The 19,513-nt window shown below is 50.8% G+C and overlaps 2 protein-coding genes and 1 pseudogene across 2 annotated transcripts; 2 read left to right on the top strand and 1 right to left on the bottom strand.

Moving 5' to 3' along the window:
* Positions 1–282: 282 nt before the first annotated feature.
* On the top strand, positions 283–1,193 carry LOC141026809 (uncharacterized). Its single transcript, XM_073503665.1, has 2 exons — positions 283–848; positions 911–1,193. The coding sequence occupies exons 1-2, from the start codon at positions 283–285 to the stop codon at positions 1,191–1,193; spliced, it is 849 nt and encodes a 282-aa protein (XP_073359766.1).
* A 2,307-nt stretch (positions 1,194–3,500) lies between these two features.
* Positions 3,501–4,253, top strand: LOC141026808 (uncharacterized). The gene has a single exon (XM_073503664.1). It carries the CDS (start codon positions 3,501–3,503, stop codon positions 4,251–4,253), a length of 753 nt encoding a protein of 250 aa, XP_073359765.1.
* A 1,728-nt stretch (positions 4,254–5,981) lies between these two features.
* On the bottom strand, positions 5,982–7,148 carry LOC109755517 (uncharacterized; annotated as a pseudogene).
* Positions 7,149–19,513: the final 12,365 nt, after the last annotated feature.

Here is a 19,513-nt window from a genome sequence, read left to right as displayed (position 1 = left end):
CCAAGGCTTGCTGGACCGTGCGCCGGTTCCGTGTCCGTATGTCCACCATATCATGGATCTGTGGTGCAAGCGTGAGTTTATGATTAGGCCGGTGTGTGTGACTTGGCCCGTACGTTTGCTTTCATTTTAAATACCCATGTAATCACTTTGGTTAATTAAGAGAAAAAGAGTCAGAAAAGGCACAAGTTGTGTGGTGCTAAAACTCTCGTGTACTCTTTTTCTATCTTGTGTGCGTGAGTTCATCTCCTACCTTGGGCAGAGATTACACTTGGCATCAGAGTCATGGTGAGTGATGGTTCGCGCACTCCGTCGCCGGATTGCCGCCATGTCTCGGCCTCGCCAGTACGCCGCGGACGGAGCCTGCCGCGGCGTGGCTGTCGCGAGGTGGTGGTGCAGCAGGAGTTCGTCCACCAGGCCAGCAGCACCGTCGTCTACCCACCGTTGACGGCGACGAACTACTTCGAGTGGTCGCTGATCATGAAGGTGAACATGGAGACCCAACGTGTTTGGGACGCCATCGAGGGAGGCGGGAGCTTCAGCCAGGACAGGGCGGCGCTTGCAGCAATTCTGCGAGCCGTGCCGCAGGAGATGCATTCCACGCTTGCCGTGAAGGCGACGACAAAGGAGGTATGGGATGACATCATCATGCGGGTTGGCGATGCCCGCGTTCGTGAGGCCAAGGCGCCGACTCTCCTAAAGGAGTTTGATGCCGTCCGCATGAGGAGCGGCGAGACACTCGACAAGCTCGCCATGCGCATGAACGGGATCGCCAACAAGGTGCGCACGCTCGATGAGAACCTCGACGAAGTAAAGGTCATGAAGAAGCTTCTCTGCATCGTGCCGTCCAAGTACACCCAGGTAGCTATTGCCACTAAGCAGCTTCTTGATCTTAAAACCATGTCCATGCAAGAGCTTGTGGAAGGCTCAAAACGGCGGAGGGCCGAAGCGACTTGGACGAGGGCGCCAGCAACTACGACCAGGGTGGTGGGAGTCGCCTGCTCCTCACGGAGGAGGAGTGGCTTGCTCGCCACCGCAGCGGCGCCGGCAAGAAGAAGAGAAACTTCGACATTCGCAAGGTTCGTTGCTACACTTGCCAACAGTACGGGCATTACTCCAGGGATTGTACCGAGCCGAAGAAAGAGCGGGTGCTTCTCGCCAATGCGACCGCCGCCGACAAGCCGGGGTTGTATTGAATGTCTCCATGGAGCTTCCAATAAAGCACAATAAGGTTAAGGGGGTGATTGTTGGTGTTAGCCATTGTTGTTTAGTAGTTCATCTAGTTTATTTCTGTTTGGGTTTGTTCAGTCTAAGTCTAGTACAACAATGCATGGCATCATGGTGAAGTGGACTGGTGGATCGGCAATGGTGCGATCAGATCATCGGTCAAGTGAAGCCAAGAGTTGTGAGTACATGCATAAGTTTTAGATAGATTGTGTAGGTACATGCATGCAGCCGAGAGCGAAAGGGATCTGTAGGTTGTCGTGCCAAGAGACTAGCTCAAAGTGAGGTGAGGTAGTTAAGGCAAAGACGTTGAGTTGGTCCATCGGAGTGACTGGATGTGCATGCACTTGTTTAATTAGCGGAGTACATGTATGCGTGGAGTGTTAGTTTAGGATCAGGCCAGTGTTTGTGACTTGGCCCGTACGTTTGCTTCCCTTTTAAATACCTTTGTAATCTCTCGATTAATTAAGATAAAGAGAGTAAGAAAAGGCACAAGTTGTGCGTTGCCAAAACTCCCGTGTACTCTTCTTCTATCTTGTGTGTGTGAGTTCATCTTCTACCTTGGGCAAGATTACACTTGGCATCAGAGCCATGGTGAGTGAAGGTTCGCGCACTCCGTCGCCGGGTCACCGCCATGTCTCGGCCTCGCCGGTGCGCCACGACCGGAGCCCGACCCGGCGTGGCTGCCGCGAGGTGGTGGTGCAGCAGGTGTTCGTCCACCAGGCCAGCAGCACCATCGTCTACCCACCACTGACGGCGACGAACTACTTCGAGTGGTCCCTGATCATGAAGGTGAACATGGAGGCCCAACGCGTGTGGGACGCCATCGAGGGAGGCTTGAGCTTCAGCCAGGACAGGGCGGCACTTGCGGCAATTCTACGGGCCGTGCCGCAGGAGATGCACTCCACGCTTGTCGTGAATTTGTCAGCAAAGGAGGCATGGGATGCCATCAAGATCATGCGGGTCGGCGATGACCACGTCCATGAGGCCAAGGAGCAGACTCTCCTAAAGGATTTTGATGCCGTCCGCACGAGGAGCGGCGAGACCCTCGACGAGCTCGCCATACACATGAACCGGATTGCCAACAAGCTGCGCATGCTCGGCGAGAACCTCGACGAGGTGAAGGTCGTGACGAAGCTTCTCCGCATCGTTCCATCCAAGTATACCCAGGGCTATTTCCATTGAGCAGCTTCTTGATCATAAAACCATGCCCATGTAGGAGCTTGTGGGTAGGCTCAAAACGGCGGAGGACCGGAGCGACCTTGACGAGGGTGCCAACAACTACGACCAGGGTGGTGGGAGTCGCCTGCTCCTCATGTAGGAGGAGTGGCTTGCTAGCCACTGCAGCGGTGCCGGCAAGAAGAAGAGAAACTTCGACATTCGCAAGGTTTGTTGCTACACTTGCCAAAAGTACGGGCATTACTCCAGGGATTGTACCGAGCCGAAGAAGGAGCGGGCGCTTGTCGCTGCTAACCACAAGCCGGGGCTGTACTGAAGGTCGCCATGGAGTTCCCAATAAAGCACAACAAGGTTAAGGGGGTGATTGTTTGTGTTAACCGTTGTTGTTTAGTAGTTCATCTAGTTTATTTCTGTTTGGGTCTGTTCAGTCTAAGTCTAGTACAGCAATGCATGGCATCATGGTGAAGTGGACTGATGGATCGGCAATGGCGCGAGCTGATCATTGGTCAAGTGAAGCCAGGAGTTGTGAGTACATGCATAGGTTTTAGATAGATTGTATCCGTACATGCATGCAGGCGACAGCGAGAGGGATATGTATGTTGCCGTGCCAAGAGACTAGCTCAAAGTGAGGTGAGTTAGTTGAGGAAAAGACGTTGAGTTGGTCCATCGGAGTGGCTGGATGTGCATGCACTTGTTCAGTGGAGTACATGTGTGCGTGGAGCGTGAGTTTAGGATCAGGCCGGTGTGTGTGTCTTGGCCCGTGCGTTTGCTTCCCTTTTAAATACCCTTGTAATCACTTTGGTTAATTAAGAGGAAGAGAGTCAGAAAAGGCACAAGTTGTGAGATGCCAAAACTCCCGTGTAATCTTCTTCTATCTTGTGTGTGTGTGAGTTCATCTTCTACCTTGGGCAGAGATTACACTTAGCCTCAGAGCCATGGTGAGTGAAGGTTCGCACACTCCGTCGCCGGGTCACCGCCGTGTGTCGGCCTCGCCGGTGCGCCACGGTCAGAGCCCGACGTGTTGTTGTGGCTGCCGCGAGGTGATGGTGCAGTAGGAGTTCGTCCACCAGGCCAATAGCACCGTCGTCTACCCGCCGCTGATGGCGACGGACTACTTTGAGTGGTCGTTGATCATGAAGGTGAACATGGAGGCCCAACACATGTGGGACACCATCGAGGGAGGCGGGAGCTTCAGCCGGGACAGGGCGGCGCTTGCGGCAATTCTGCAAGCCGTGCCGCAGGAGATGCACTCCACGCTTGCCTTGAAGGCGACGGGAAAGGAGGCATGGGATGCCATCAAGATCATGCGGGTCGGCGATGCCAGCGTCCGTGAGGCCAAGGCGCAGACTCTCCTAATGGAGTTTGATGCCGTCCGCATGAGGAGCGGCGAGACACTCGACGAGCTCGCCATACGCATGAACGGGATCGCCGACAAGCTGCACACGCTCATCGAGAACCTCGACGAGGTGAAGGTCGTGAAGAAGCTTCTCCGCATCGTGCCGTCCAGGTATACCCAGGTAGCTATTGCCATTGAGAAGCTTCTTGATCTTAAAACCATGTCCATGGAAGAGCTTGTGGGAAGGCTCAAAACGGCGGAGGGCCGGAGCGACTTGGATGAGGGCGCCAGCAACTACGACCAGGGTGGTGGGAGTCGCCTGCTCCTCACGGGGGATGAGTGGCTTGCTCGCCACCGCAGCAGCGTCGACAAGAAAAAGAGAAACTTCGATATTAGCAAGGTTCGTTGCTACACTTGCCAACAGTACGGACATTACTCCAGGGACTGTACCGAGCCGAAGAAGGAGCGGGTGCTTCTCGCCGACGCGACCGCCAACGACAAGCCGGGGTTGTACTGAAGGTCGCCCTGGAGTTCCTAATAAAGCACAACAAGGTTAAGGGGGTGATTGTTGGTGTTAACCATTGTTGTTTAGTAGTTTATCTAGTTTATTTCTGTTTGGGTCTGTTCAGTCTAAGTCTGGTACAGCAATGCATGAGATCATGGTGAAGTGGACTGATGGATCGGCAACTGTGCTAGCTGATCATGGGTCAAGTGAAGCCAATAGTTGTGAGTACATGCATAAATTTTAGATAGATTGTATAGGTACATGCATGCAGCCGAGAGCGAAAGGGATCTGTACGTTGTTGTGCCAAGAGACTAGCCCAAACTGAGGTGAGTTAGTTGAGGCAAAGACGTTGAGTTGGTCCATCGGAGTGGCTGGATGTGCATGCACTTCTTTAGTGGAGTACATGTGTGCGTGGAGCATTAGTTTAGGATCAGGCCGGTGTGTGTGACTTAGCCCATGTGTTTGCTTCCCTTTTAAATACCTTTGTAATCACTTTGGTTAATTAAAAGAAAGAGAGTCAGAAAAGGTACAAGTTGTGAGATGCCAAAACTCCCGTGTACACTTCTTCTATCTTGTGTGCATGAGTTCATCTTCTACCTTGGGTAAGATTACACTTGGCATCAGAGCTATGGTGAGTGAAGGTTCGCGCTCTCCGTCGCCGGGTCGCCGCCGTGTTTCGGCCTCGCCGGTGCGGCACGACCGGAGCCTGACGCGACATTGCTGCCGTGAGGTGGTGGTGCAGCAGAGGTCATCCACCAGGCCAGAAGCACCGTCGTCTACCCGCCGCTGACGGCGACGAACTACTTCGAGTGGTTGCTGATCATGAAGGTGAACATGGAGGCCCAACGTGTGTGGGACGCCATTGAGGGAGGCAGGAGCTTCAGCCAGGACATGGCGGCGCTTGTGGCAATTCGGCGAGCCGGGCCGCAGGAGATGCACTCCACGCTTTCCGTGAATTAGACGACAAAGGAGGCATGGGATGCCATCAAGATCATGCGGGTCGGCGATGCCCGCGTCCGTGAGGCCAAGGCGCAGACTCTCCTAAAGGAGTTTGATGCCGTCCGCATGAGGAGCGGCGAGACTCTCGATGAGATCGCCATACGCATGAACGGGATCACCAACAAGCTGCGCACGCTCGGCGAGAACCTCGACGAGGTGAAGGTCGTGAAGAAGCTTCTCCGCATCATGCCGTCCAAGTATACCCAGGTAGCTATTGCTATTAAGTAGCTTCTTGATCTTAAAACCATGTCCATGGAAGAGCTTGTGGGAAGGCTCAAAACAGCGGATGGCCGGAGTGACTTGGACGAGGGCGCTAACAACTACGACCAGGGTGGTGGGAGTCGCCTGCTCCTCACGGAGGAGGAGTGTCTTGCTCGCCACCGCAGCGGCGCCGGCAAGAAGAAGAGAAACTTCGACATTCGCAAGGTTCGTTGCTACACTTGTCAATAGTATGGGCATTACTCCAGGGACTGTACCGAGCCGAAGAAGGAGAGCCGGGTTGTACTGAAAGTCGCCATGGAGTTCCCAATAAACAACAACAAGGTTAAGGGGCTGATTTTTGGTGTTAACCATTCTTGTTTAGTAGTTTTTTTTGAAATTTTCAAGGGGGGGGGGGATTTCCCCACCTGAATTTTCATATATCTGGGCCGAACCGCCCGAGTACACAAGTCAGCATTACATTTTTACAAGCAGGGAAGGAGACAGAGGAGTGGGCGGGGTGGTGGTGGTGGTGGTGCAACATTAGGCGGTTAGGCACTGAATCCACACATCGGTAGCGTCCTTGAAGGCCGCAGGGAGGCGGACACGCCACAACACGACATCCTCTCTGCAAAGCTGCAGCAGCTGGGGAAGCGAGGGTGGCATGCTCTGGAGGACCACAGCGTTGCGGTGTTTCCAAAGTTGCCAGCAGCAAAGGAGCAAGAAAGCCGGTCCCATCCGAGGAGGGACCGAGCCCGGAGGTGACATAAGGTGGAGCATCTTGACGGTGGAGACTAACGGGGCCGCCCCGACCGAGGCCCAGAACTGCTGAGCAAAGGGGCAGGCGAAGATGAGGTGGTCGGCCGTCTCGAGCGGAGCCGAGCAGATAGGGCAGCCTGCCCCGGCCACCTCAACAATGTGCTTACGCAGAAGCACATCTCTCGTGTGTATCTGAGCCTGGACCAGGAGCTAGGCGAAGAAGCGGACCCTGTTGGGGGCGTAGCTCGTCCAGATGAAGTTGGCGAAGGGCGCTCCCACTCCACCAAAGTGGCATAGCTGGTATACCCCGGCTGAGGAGAGGGCGGCGCCTTTGGCACAGCCAGGACGGAGAGCCCGAGCGTCGGCCTCATCGGACAGAACCAGCGCCTGGATGATGGGGAGGAGGATGCCTCGCTCCCGCGCCCCAGTGTGGTTTAGTCGCGGTACAAGCCCCCCGTCAAGTCCATGTTGGACGACGTGGGCAACCGAGACGTCCGGCGAGGTGACGTGGGAGAAGAGAGAGATCATCTGGATGTAGAGAGCGCCGCCGGGGAGCCACGAGTCGAGCCAGAACACCGTCGTACGCCCGTCTCCGACGGAGACTTTGGTGAGCGCCCTGTACAGAGGCATAAGTTTGGCGAGGGACGACCAATGTGGTCCGGGGCGGGACATGGCCGACGCCGGGGTTAGGAGAGAGCGACCCAATTCGCCCCAAATCCAGCGAGCCCACGGGGAGTCCTGGCGAGAGTGAAGACGGTGGAGGAGCTTCAGCACGAGGCACTGGTTCTGGACCGGAAGGGCGCGCACCCCCAACCCTCCCTCCTCCTTAGTCCAGGTGACGTGGACCCAAGCGACAAGGCACTGCGCCCCCGACGCTTTATCCGCACCGGACCAGAGGAAAGACCTCCGCAAGGCGTCGATCGCCCGAAGGACAGACGGAGGCACCTCCATGGCGGCCATGGCGTATGTGGGAAGCGCGTCCGGCACGGCGTTAAGCAGGACAAGGGACCCCCGAATGACATGTGACGCCCGGATATTTAAGCTACAGTAACCCTCTACTAATGATGCCACGTCACCACGATTACTGTTGATAAACTCGCATTGATTCAAACCCCGTTCAATTCAAATTTAAATTCAAGTCAAACAAATAAAGTTTTCAAATGTCAAACCTAAAATGTTCAAAGTGTTGAAAATATTCCATAACTAATTATGGAGGTGAACCAACATTTTTATAAAGTGGTTTAATGCCCTTGAATAATTAAAACAGTAGCTAAGACATTAATTAAATGCCTTTTATAAATATTAAATTGTTAAACTATTTTATCTTGGACCGAAGATAATTGTGGCAGTGGCATAATTGCTAATGCTAATTTAGGGGCTAATTAACTATTTTATAAAACTAAAATATAAAATGAAACTGATAGAAAACAGAAAGGTTTTTAAAAGTAAGACCAAACAAACGGAGTTAAGTAAAAAAATAAAATAGAAACCCCCACTGCCCACCCGGGCCTTGGCCAACCGGCCGAACCCAGCCGCCTCCCTTATCCCCCCACCACCCGCAAACCCTAACCGATCCACCCCCACTCCCACTCCCGCACGATCCCCTCGACCCCCCTCGCTCCTCTCTTCCCCCCCGATCTGTTCTGGATCGGGCGAACCGCCCGGACCCCTTCGCCCCACCGTTGTGCCCCGTCGCCGTCGCTGTCTCACCTCGCCCCGACGACGCCACCGCCCGACGTCGCCATCGTCGCCTCACCGCCTCGACCACGCCTCCTCGCCGGACCGCCACACCGTCGTCCTTCCCTGCGTCGCGCCGTCCTCGTCCCCCTCCTCGACACCCGCTGCCGTTGCCCTACGAACCGCCGTGAGCCCCGGCCTCCGCCTCTCCTCTTCCCCCACTTGCACCAAGGCGACCCGCCATCACCACCGCGCCACTGGCCCGCTCTGGCATGCCCCGATGCGTGCACACCGCGCCCAAGCCGTGCCCCACACCGCGCCACCTGCATGCGCCCAAGGATGCCTCGCCCCTGGCCTCCCCTGCCTCCCGCTCACGCTGCACGCACGCCACGCTCCGCCCCTCCGCCGCGGCCACGGCCATCGCCGCCCTGCTCCCCTCGCCGCCCGCAACCGCGCAGGCCTCGCCGTGCCACCGCTGCCCGTTCCCTGCATCCGGTCCAAGCCCGTGGCCTCGCCCCGCTGCTCCTTCGCCGCCCGGCGCCCGCTGCCGGCGCTCGCTCCCGCATCGGCGCCCGTTCGGGCTGGGCGACAGCGCCCCTGCGCCCGCACGCCCGTAACCGCTAAGGCCCCTAGGGCCAATGACAGTGGGGCCCGCCCACAAAACGTTTTAAAAATAAAAATAATAAAAATAATAATAAAAATAATAATAAATAATAATAATAAATAAATAAATAATAATAATAATTAAAATAAATAAATAAATAATTAATTAACTAAATTAATTAAGTTAATTAAACCTGATTAATTAATCTAATTAATTAGTTAGTTATTTAAATAGTAATTAGTTTAACTAAAACCTAATTAACCTAAGCAGAGAATGACAGGTGGGTCCCACTGGAAGCACATGTCAGTTGGACTTAGTCAACCCCTGTTGACTGCTGACGTCAGCATGATGTCATGCTGATGTCATCGCAACACTATTTCGGTTAGTGTTATTTTAAATAATTAAATAGATTCCAGAAATTCAATTAATCTTTAGAAATTCATATCTTTTAAACCGTAGCTTAGATGAAAATACTTTCTACATGAAAGTTGCTCAGAATTTCGAGACGAATCCGGATACGCAGCCCGTTCGTCCGCCACACACCCCTAGCATATCGAACACGCAACTTCCCCCCTCCGATTCATCTGTCCGAAAACGCGAAACACCAGGAATACTTTCCCGGATGCTTCCCCCTTCGTCGGTATCACCTACTACCGCAATTAGGGCACACCTAGCAACGCTCATTGTCATGTCATGCATCGTTATGCATATGTTTGCATTGTATTCATTGTTTCTTCCCCCTCTTCTCTCCGGTAGACTACGAGGCCGACGCTGCTGCTGGTGCCCCGACCGACTACACTGTTGACGACCCCTACTTGCCAGAGCAACCAGGCAAGCCCCCCCCGTTGATCACCAGATATCGCCTACTCTTCTCTATACTGCTTGCATTAGAGTAGTGTAGCATGTTACTGTTTTCCGTTAATCCTATCCTGATGCATAGCCTGTCCTTGCTACTACTGTTGCTACCTTTACCTGCAATCCTACATGCTTAGTATAGGATGCTAGTATTCCATCAGTCGCCCTACATACTTGTCCGTCTGCCATGCTATACTATCGGGCCGTGATCACTCGGGAGGTGATCACGGATATATACTATATACTTATACATGATACATGTGGTTACTAAAGTTGGGTCTGCTCGAAGAGTACCCGCGAGTGATTCACGGCTTGGGGGCTGAAAGGACCTTTGTCCCAACGGCCCTTTGTGTGGATCTTTGTGGCGGAGCGACAGGGCAGGTTGGGACTACCTAGGTGAGAGGTGGGTCTGGCCCTGGTCGGCGTCTGCGGTTATTTCAAAATAACACGCTTAACGAGTTCTGGGTATTTGATCTGAGTCTGGCCATTTGGTCTATACGCACTAACCATCTACGTGGGAGTAGTTATGGGTATCCCGGCGTCGTGGTATCAACCGAAGCCTTCTTGACGTCAGCGACAGTGGCGCGCGCCATGTTGGACCGCGTTGACGTAACCGCCGTGATCGTGTGGGTTGCTAGGTCTGCTCGCGATCGCGTTCGCAACGTGTAGGTGTGCTATGGGCTATGGGCCCAGACCCCTGTGCGCTTAGGATTAGACCGGCGTGCTGACCGCTCTGTTGTGCTTAGGTGGGGCTGCGACGTGTTAATCTTCCGAGGCCGGGCATGACCCAGGAAAGTGTGTCCGGCCGAATGGGATCAAGCATGTTGGGTTATGTGGTGCACCCCTGCAGGGAAGTTAATCTATTCGAATAGCCGTGATCTTCGGTAACAGGACAACTTGGAGTTGTACCTTGACCTTATGACAATTAGAACTGGATACTTAATAAAACACACCCTTCTAAGTGCCAGATATAACCCGGTGGTCGCTCTCTAACAGGGCGACGAGGAGGGGATCGCCGAGTAGGATTATGCTATGCGCTGCTACTTGGAGGACTTCAATCTACTCTCTTCTATATGCTGCAAGATGGAGATGGCCAGAAGCGTAGTCTTCGACATGATTAGCTATCCCCCTCTTATTCTGGCATTCTGCAGTTCAGTCCACTGATTTGGCCCTTTACACATATATCCATGCATATGTAGTGTAGATCCTTGCTTGCGAGTACTTTGGATGAGTACTCACGGTTGCATTTCCCCCTCTTTCCCTCCTTTCCTTTCTTTCTGGTTGTCGCAACCAGATGCTGGAGCCCAGGAGCTAGACGCCACCGTCGACGACGACTCCTACTACTGTGGAGGTGCCTACTACTACGTTCAGGCCGCTGACGACGACCAGGAGTAGCTTAGGAGGATCCCAGGCAGGAGGCCTGCGCCTCTTTCGATTGTATCCCAGTTTGTGCTAGCCATCTTATGGCAACTTGTTTAACTTATGTCTGTACTCAGATATTGTTGCTTCCGCTGACTCGTCTATGATCGAGCACTTGTATTCGAGCCCTCGAGGCCCCTGGCTTGTATTATGATGCTTGTATGACTTATTTTATTTGTAGAGTTGTGTTGTCATATCTTCCCGTGAGTCCCTGATCTTGATCGTACACGTTTGCGTGTATGATTAGTGTACGATTGGATCGGGGGCGTCACAAGTTGGTATCAGAGCCGACTGCCTGTAGGAATCCCCCTTCCACACTCCTTGGCCGAAGTCGAGTCTAGACATTGCAGAACTCTTTACTAACATGGCTGTGTGCCTTACGGGCCCACGTCGCCAATTGGGTGGTACTAGGATCTTTTACTCCTCGACCTTTACTCTGGGACTCTGAACTCTCTCCTATTCGGGTTTAATGAATATACTAAAAACTAACTTTAGGTTCTCGAAAATACTTTCTCACGGAGAGCCCCTTCCGTCCAAATGATCGCCGGCTGCACAAGAAGATTTCGAAGATACTCTCCAATATTCTCTCCAGACCTTGTGTCCGTTGTTTTTGCAATTCCCTACCACCGAAATATCCCTATGGATAATTGCTTACACCTGTCGCTCTTACTGTTATTCCCAATCGATCTTGTTATTACAAGGTACCCCGAAATTCTCTCTATTGTTCCGAGAATATCTTGTGCCTACTGCCTTGCAGTTCTTTGCCATATGAATACCCCTATGGATAATTCCTCGCACTTATTGAGTATCCGCTCATCCCCAGTTGTCCGTATGTTTCACAAAGTCTTCGAAATACCATTCGATCTTCTGAAAATCCTCAACTGCTTATTGCTCTTGAAATCCTTTCTTGCTTGCATTTTGGTTAATCCCATAAGTATTGTAATCTTATTGTCATCCTTTGCCACTATCATTTTGAGTCCATTGATTCAATAAGTTGCGAATGCTCGCATTCCTTAGTCGAATCCTAGAATTCATCCTTCTGGATCAGACGTCATTTTAAACATGAACTGGTTCTCGACCAACCGAATTGCCGTCGGTTGTACCCCTAAGTCTACTCAACTTATCCATCCTTAATCAGAGCGTTTGCTTCTGATCCTTTGATTTGGAAATCATAACCCCTTTACATGTGAGCTATGAATTAGCAAGATGCTTCTATAATCCAATGTCTTTGCATTCTTTCTTCCTCTGAACGAGTACCGATACTCACGTCAGCTCCGTTATGGACCGCCAAACCCATTGCTGGGTTGTTATCTGATGGTATCATTCACATTCAAATCTTGTGAGTTCCATCCCTGATAAATAATGCCTTTGGTAAATTGTATCATCTCCCTTTTCAAGCGTGCTCTGCTTTTGAGCTATTGTTCATTACTCCTGAAGCTCGTGATATATGTTCCTAAGATGCCCCGATGGGTTGAACCTATGCCTTCCTTAATATGTGTGAACTCGAAAGTTTTCACGAGTCATACTCTTCTGGTATTTTGCCAGATAAAATTTCAACACTACAACTTCTTTGAAAGTGAGAAGTGAATGAAAGGTTATGCATTGGAGAAGTGGGAGTCGACCTTGAACTTTGTGTTCATGCCCATGGACACGATGTAGATCTTATCATTAAAGCTTCTCTTACATTAATTATTCCTTTGGTATAAGTTCATTTTATATTTGGGATCTGGCCTTTTGCAATCGTGGTTCCGACCATGCTCTCCTTTAAATACCATTTCTTGTGCAAGTTTAAGCACTTGTCTTCTACAGAGCAATACCACAGTCCAACCTCTACTTTGATCTGTCGTCGAGTATTACCCCCTGGTATCTCGAGATCATCACGAAACAACATAACTTCTTATGAGTTCTTCATCAAGTACTACATTCTCACCGATTCCAATCCCCCTCGGGTTCTGAGTTATTAAACACTCAAAGACACTGATAACTGAACCGAGTCCGCACTACGGTTCAATAACTCTAAGTAATCTTCGTTGCTTATGAGTTTATTAATCCTTCAAGTCATTCCTAGCCTGATCGGCTATATCATTATCGTATTAAATTTTAACTGTGCTACCTGGTCCTTATTCCCGGAGCACAACTTTCAGCGATGAGCTCGGCTTATGTCAACCTTACTCGTCATAGCATTTTGCCTTGAACAGCAAGCTTGATTTCGAGTATGTGTCTAATCCTTGGTTCCAATAACCATTCGCTTCATCATTCCTTTGACTTGAGGTTATCGTCGATCGATTACATCTTCATGAAATCTCTCGACAAATGTGTCGTGATCATCATCAGCATTCTGAGCTCTCCCAGGATATCAAATGAGTTCATGATGAGAAATACCATCCTTGCCCTTGATGATCTGTGTTATCATCGACCACTTTATTGCCTTCCCACCAACACAAGCTTGTTCGTGTTTGGTGTTACACCTTGAGTTCCTTGCTATCAAACAATTGTTCTTCCTTACCTTGGAACATTAACATCTCTTATGTCATCTATGTTGTGAGAATTTCACCACCTCTTAAGAATTCTTGGTATGATGATACTTCTCACCATCACCATTCTTTCTTGGGTCCTCGTGTTGATTCCAACCGGGGTACCAACAAGTGAGCGGTGCTGTTTGGATTCTGCCCTTCTAGCAACCCTATTGCTTTGAAGTTAATAGCCGATCATTCATTCTTAGACTATTGATTATTGAATCACCATTCTGACATTGGTCGTGCAACCCAACCCATATTTCGGGCGCACCTTTCAACCAATGTTTAATTGTGTATGTTTTCCTCGAGCATATTTCATTATATCATTTGATCTGACAAATGTTATCTCCTTATTCACATAACTAGGGAGATCCATCTTTTTGGATATCTCGTTGAATTATCGTTGAGTCCATCAGCCACCTCCTCATCCTCTCCTTGGCTTAAAGATGAACCTTTGTTCGGAACTTGCTTCTATAGTTAAATTCCCGAGAATCTTACAATGTCATCTCGACAATTTGTGTTGCACCTTTCTTCTCAGGCATCCTGAGTCTGAGTTATCCTGACACCAATCAGATCTGAATCTTGGTCAGATATGATGGTTGGAACATATTTCCAAGAGTTATAACATTTGTCTTTATATGACCCGGTAAGGTGATGTCATGCCTAGCACACCTGGCCCTTTTTCAGCAGGGTTATCCATTCTTCCATAAGGAAAATGTATGACTTAATCTACACGTTATTCCTGATGGATCCTTTGTGTTTCCAAAGTCTGATATTCACCTGTTAACCATGTCAAGGCTATCTCGAAGCATGTCTATGGTACTCCGATTTTCATTAAGAACATTTGAAGCACCACGCTAAATGTTTCTGGTTGAGATTACCCAAACATCGTTGAATGGGTAATGTCATGAAATTTCTCTCCTCTTATCTAAAGAGTTTTCTACATTATATCCTGTCATGGATATCATGCTCTGCTTGTCCTTGGAAAGGATATACCCATGAATATGTGTTTAAACACATTTTCCTTTCCATTATAGTGTTTAATATGTTAATCACATTTTCCTTTCCATTCTTTTGTTTAACCTTCTTGAGGTTTATATGATCTAAGCAGTAATAAGTCACTGCTTTTGTAAGCACCTCGGTGTACAACTCTGTCAGTAAGAACCTGTTACTATTGTTGATGACATTCCGGTGTCCGCCGATGGACGAGAACCTTGCCTAATGGTCCGCCTCGTTCAACGAGCAGGAAAATAGTTCTCTTCGTCCCTCGCCCTTGGTACCGATGTTGTTGCCGACATAACTGGTAGGCTATCCTCTGACATGCCTTGCTTACATGATCGTGCAAGACGTCATCGCCCTCCCTACTTTTATCCCACATGGTGGGCCCATAACCCACAGGTCCCAGGATCGAAACCTAACTCTCATGTACATCCCTGATCTCCGAAACTGTTCCTCGCACTTGGCTTTGTATGCAAATCACGAGCCACCTTCCTAGTGATCTATTCTGGTATGAGACGCAATACTTATTCCCATTGCTCCGAATACCTTTCACCCTCTGTTTCAGGCAACGAACGATTGCCTACCTGGTTGAAGCTTCTTATTGCACCTCCTTACCTTGCTATCCATGACTTTCTTGAATTTCAACTCGAGAGATCCCTCTATGCCATGTTCACTAAGATAGACCCCATGTACCTATCTTGTGTTGAGCTCCGTCCTTCCCGAGTCTTTCCCCCGTACTCCACCCCTTAAATCTCGGGACGAGATTTCTTGTAGTGGAGAAGAATTGTGACGCCCGGATATTTAAGCTACAGTAACCCTCTACTAATGATGCCACGTCACCACGATTACTGTTGATAAACTCGCATTGATACAAACCCCGTTCAATTCAAATTTAAATTCAAGTCAAACAAATAAAGTTTTCAAATGTCAAACCTAAAATGTTCAAAGTGTTGAGAATATTCCATAACTAATTATGGAGGTGAAACAACATTTTTATAAAGTGGTTTAATGCCCTTGAATAATTAAAACAGTAGCTCAGACATTAATTAAATGCCTTTTATAAATATTAAATTGTTAAACTATTTTATCTTGGACCTAAGATAATTGTGGCAGTGGCATAATTGCTAATGCTAATTTAGGGGCTAATTAACTATTTTATAAAACTAAAATATAAAATGAAACTGATATAAAACAGAAAGGTTTTTAAAAGTAAGACAAAACAAATGGAGTTAAGTAAAAAAAAAAAAGAAACCCCCACTGCCCACCCGGGCCTTGGCCAACCGACCCAACCCAGCTGGCCGGCCCAGCCGCCTCCCTTATTCCCCCACCACCAGCAAACCCTAACCGATCCACCCCACTCCCACTCCCGCACGATCCCCTCGATCCCCCTCGCTCCTCTCTTCCCCCCGATCTGTTCTGGATCGGGCGAACCGCCCTGACCCCTTCGCCCCACCGTTGTGCCCCGTCGCCGTCGCTGCCTCACCTCGCCCCGACGACGCCACCGCCCGATGTCGCCGTCGTCGCCTCACCGCCTCGACCACGCCTCCTCGCCGGACCGCCACACCGTCGTCCTTCCCTGCGTCGCGCCGTCCTCGTCCCCCTCCTCGACACCCGCTGCCGTTGCACTACGAACCGCCGTGAGCCCCGGCCTCCACCTCTCCTCTTCCCCGACTTGCTCCAAGGCGACCCGCCATCGCCACCGCGCCACTGGCCCGCTCTGGCACGCCCCGATGCGTGCACACCGCGCCCAAGCCGTGCTCCACACCGCGCCACCTGCACGCGCCCAAGGATGCCTCGCCCCTGGCCTCCCCTGCCTCTCGCTCCCGCTGCACGCACGCCGCGCTCCGCCCCTCCGCCGCGGCCACGGCCATCGCCGCCCTGCTCCCCTCGCCGCCCGCAACCGCGCAGGCCTCGCCGTGCCACCGCTGCCCGTTCCCTGCATCCGGTCCAAGCCCGTGGCCTCGCCCCGCTGCTCCTTCGCCGCCCGGCGCCTGCTGCCGGCGCTCGCTCCCGCATCGGCGCCCGTTCGGGCTGGGCGACAGCGCCCCTGCGCCCGCACGCCCGTAACCGCTAAGGCCCCTATGGCCAATGACAGTGGGGCCCGCCCACAAAACGTTTTAAAACTAATAATAATAATAATAATAATAAAAAATAATAAATAATAATAATAATAATTAAAATAAATAAATAATTAATTAATTAACTAAATTAATTAAGTTAATTAAACCTGATTAATTAATCTAATTAATTAGTTAGTTATTTAAATAGTAATTAGTTTAACTAAATCCTAATTAACCTAAGCAGAGAATGACAGGTGGGTCCCACTGGACCCACATGTCAGTTTGACTTAGTCAACCCCTGTTGACTGCTGACGTCGGCATGATGACATGCCGATGTCATCGCAACACTATTTCGGTCAGTGTTTATTTTAAATAATTAAATAGATTCCAGAAATTCAATTAATCTTTAGAAATTCATATCTTTTAAACCGTAGCTCAGATGAAAATACTTTCTACATGAAAGTTGCTCAGAATTTCGAGACGAATCCGGATACGCAGCCCGTTCGTCCGCCACACACCCCTAGCATATCGAACACGCAACTTCCCCCTCCGATTCATCTGTCCGAAAACGCGAAACACCGGGAATACTTTCCCGGATGCTTCCCCCTTCGTCGGTATCACCTACTACCGCAATTAGGGCACACCTAGCAACACTCATTGTCATGTCATGCATCGTTATGCATATGTTTGCATTTTATTCATTGTTTCTTCCCCCTCTTCTCTCCGGTAGACTACGAGGCCGATGCTGCTGCTGGTGCCCCGACCGACTACACTGTTGACGACCCCTACTTGCCAGAGCAACCAGGCAAGCCCCCCTGATCACCAGATACTCCTACTCTTCTCTATACTGCTTGCATTAGAGTAGTGTAGCATGTTACTGTTTTCCGTTAATCCTATCCTGATGCATAGCCTGTCCTTGCTACTACTGTTGTTACCTTTACCTGCAATCCTACATGCTTAGTATAGGATGCTAGTATTCCATCAGTGGCCCTACATTCTTGTCCGTCTGCCATGCGAGTGATTCACGGATTGGGGGCTGAAAGGACCTTTGTCCCAACGGCCCTCTGTGTGGATCTTTGTGGCGGAGCGACAGGGCAGGTTGGGACTACCTAGGGGAGAAGTGGGCCTGGTGCTGGTCGGCGTCCGCGGTTATTTCAAAATAACACGCTTAACGAGATCTGGGTATTTGATCTGAGTCTGGCCATTTGGTCTATACGCACTAACCATCTACGTGGGAGTAGTTATGGGTATCCCGGTGTCGTGGTATTAGCCGAAGCCTTCTTGACGTCAGCGACTGAGTGGCGCGCGCCGTGTTGGACCGCGTTGACGTAACCGCCGTGATCGTGTGGGTTGCTAGGTTTGCTCGCGGCCGCGTTCGCAACGTGCAGGTGTGCTATGGGCGATGGGCCCAGACCCCTGTGCGCTTAGGATTAGACCGGCGTGCTGACCGCTCTGTTGTGCTTAGGTGGGGCTGCGACGTGTTGATCTTCCGAGGCCGGGCATGACCCAGGAAAGTGTGTCCGGCCGAATGGGATCAAGCGTGTTGGGTTATGTGGTGCACCCCTGCAGGGAAGTTAATCTATTCGAATAGCCGTGATCTTCGGTAACAGGACGACTTGGAGTTGTACCTTGACCTTATGACAACTAGAACTGGATACTTAATAAAACACACCCTTCTAAGTGCCAGATATAACCCGGTGGTCGCTCTCTAACAGGGCGACGAGGAGGGGATCGCCGGGTAGGATTATGCTATGCGCTGCTACTTGGAGGACTTCAATCTACTTTCTTCTATATGCTGCAAGATGGAGATGGCCAGAAGTGTAGTCTTCGACAAGATTAGCTATCCCCCTCTTATTCTGGCATTCTGCAGTTCAGTCCACTGATTTGGCCCTTTACACATATATCCATGCATCTGTAGTGTAGATCCTTGCTTGCGAGTACTTTGGATGAGTACTCACGGTTGCATTTCCCCCTTCCCTTTCTTTCTGGTTGTCGCAACCAGATGCTGGTGCCCAGGAGCCAGACGCCACCATCGACGACGACTCCTACTACTGTGGAGGTGCCTACTACTACGTTCAGGCCGTTGACGACGACCAGGAGTAGCTTAGGAGGATCCCAGGCAGGAGGCCTGCGCCTCTTTCGATTGTATCCCAGTTTGTGCTAGCCATCTTATGGAAACTTGTTTAACTTATGTTTGTACTCAGATATTGTTGCTTCTGCTGACTCGTCTATGATCGAGCACTTGTATTCGAGCCCTCGAGGCCCCTGGCTTGTATTATGATGCTTGTATGACTTATTTTATTTGTAGAGTTGTGTTGTCATATCTTCCCGTGAGTCCCTGATCTTGATCGTACACGTTTGCATGTATGATTAGTGTACGATTGAATCGGGGGCGTCACATGACAGGAGCTGAGCATGCCACCCGGATAGGTAGAGCTCAGCCTTGGCGATGAGCGGGAGGAAGTCGTCCATGGTGAGCTCTCTGTGGGAAGGACCCCACAGCACACCCCATGACCTGTACGAGCTCCAGAAGCTCGCCGTCGGGGACGTGGACGGGCACGACGGTGCTCTTGGAGAAGTTGATGACCAGTTCCGTAGCGGCCGCAAAGTCATCGAGGACGCCTTTTAGACATTGCACCGCCCCTAGCTCAGCCCGCATGATAATAATCGTGTCATCAGCGTACTGAAGGACGAGAGGCGACGCATCGTCAACCAGAGGATGATGCATCCCGCCGTCGGTCTTGATCATGAGTTGGAGCACATCAGCAACCAGCAGGAAAAGGTACGGAGATAGGGGGTCCCCCTGCCGTAGCCCTTTTTTGCATCTGATCCACCTCCCCGGCACACCATTGAGCATCACCGCAGACATGGACGACTGGAGGATCGAGTCCATCCAATCACACTAGAGGGGGGGGGGGGGGAAGCCGCGCACCTCCATAATCCGGCGGAGGCTTCGCCAGTTGATGGAGTCGAAGGCCTTGGCGAAATCCAGCTTCAGAACGAGGGCAGGAGCTCGGCGAGCTTGGCAACACTGCATAATCTCCGTAGCGAACACAAAGTTCTCGGAGATACTCTGCCCACGGATGAGCCCAGACTGGTCAATATCAACCCCGTCCGCGATTTGTTGTTGTAGCCGGGTGGTGAGGACCTTGCACTGGATCTTGACATCACCGTTTTGGAGAGAGA

Source organism: Aegilops tauschii, chromosome 7, assembly GCF_002575655.3.
Source record: "Aegilops tauschii subsp. strangulata cultivar AL8/78 chromosome 7, Aet v6.0, whole genome shotgun sequence".
NCBI classification, from domain to species: domain Eukaryota; kingdom Viridiplantae; phylum Streptophyta; class Magnoliopsida; order Poales; family Poaceae; genus Aegilops; species Aegilops tauschii.
The sequence above is the reverse complement of the archived record's forward strand: the minus strand, read 5'-3'. Positions and strand labels throughout refer to the sequence as shown.

What these genes read in the sequence shown, in the direction of transcription:
- LOC141026809 (XM_073503665.1), top strand. Translation starts at nt 283, where the DNA reads ATGGTGAGTGATGGTTCGCGCACTCCGTCGCCGGATTGCCGCCATGTC. An exon ending in CTCTGCATCGTGCCGTCCAA is followed by an intron (nt 849 to 910) that starts GTACACCCAGGT and finishes TGTCCATGCAAG; the next exon opens with AGCTTGTGGAAGGCTCAAAA.
- LOC141026808 (XM_073503664.1), top strand. Translation starts at nt 3,501, where the DNA reads ATGGCGACGGACTACTTTGAGTGGTCGTTGATCATGAAGGTGAACATG.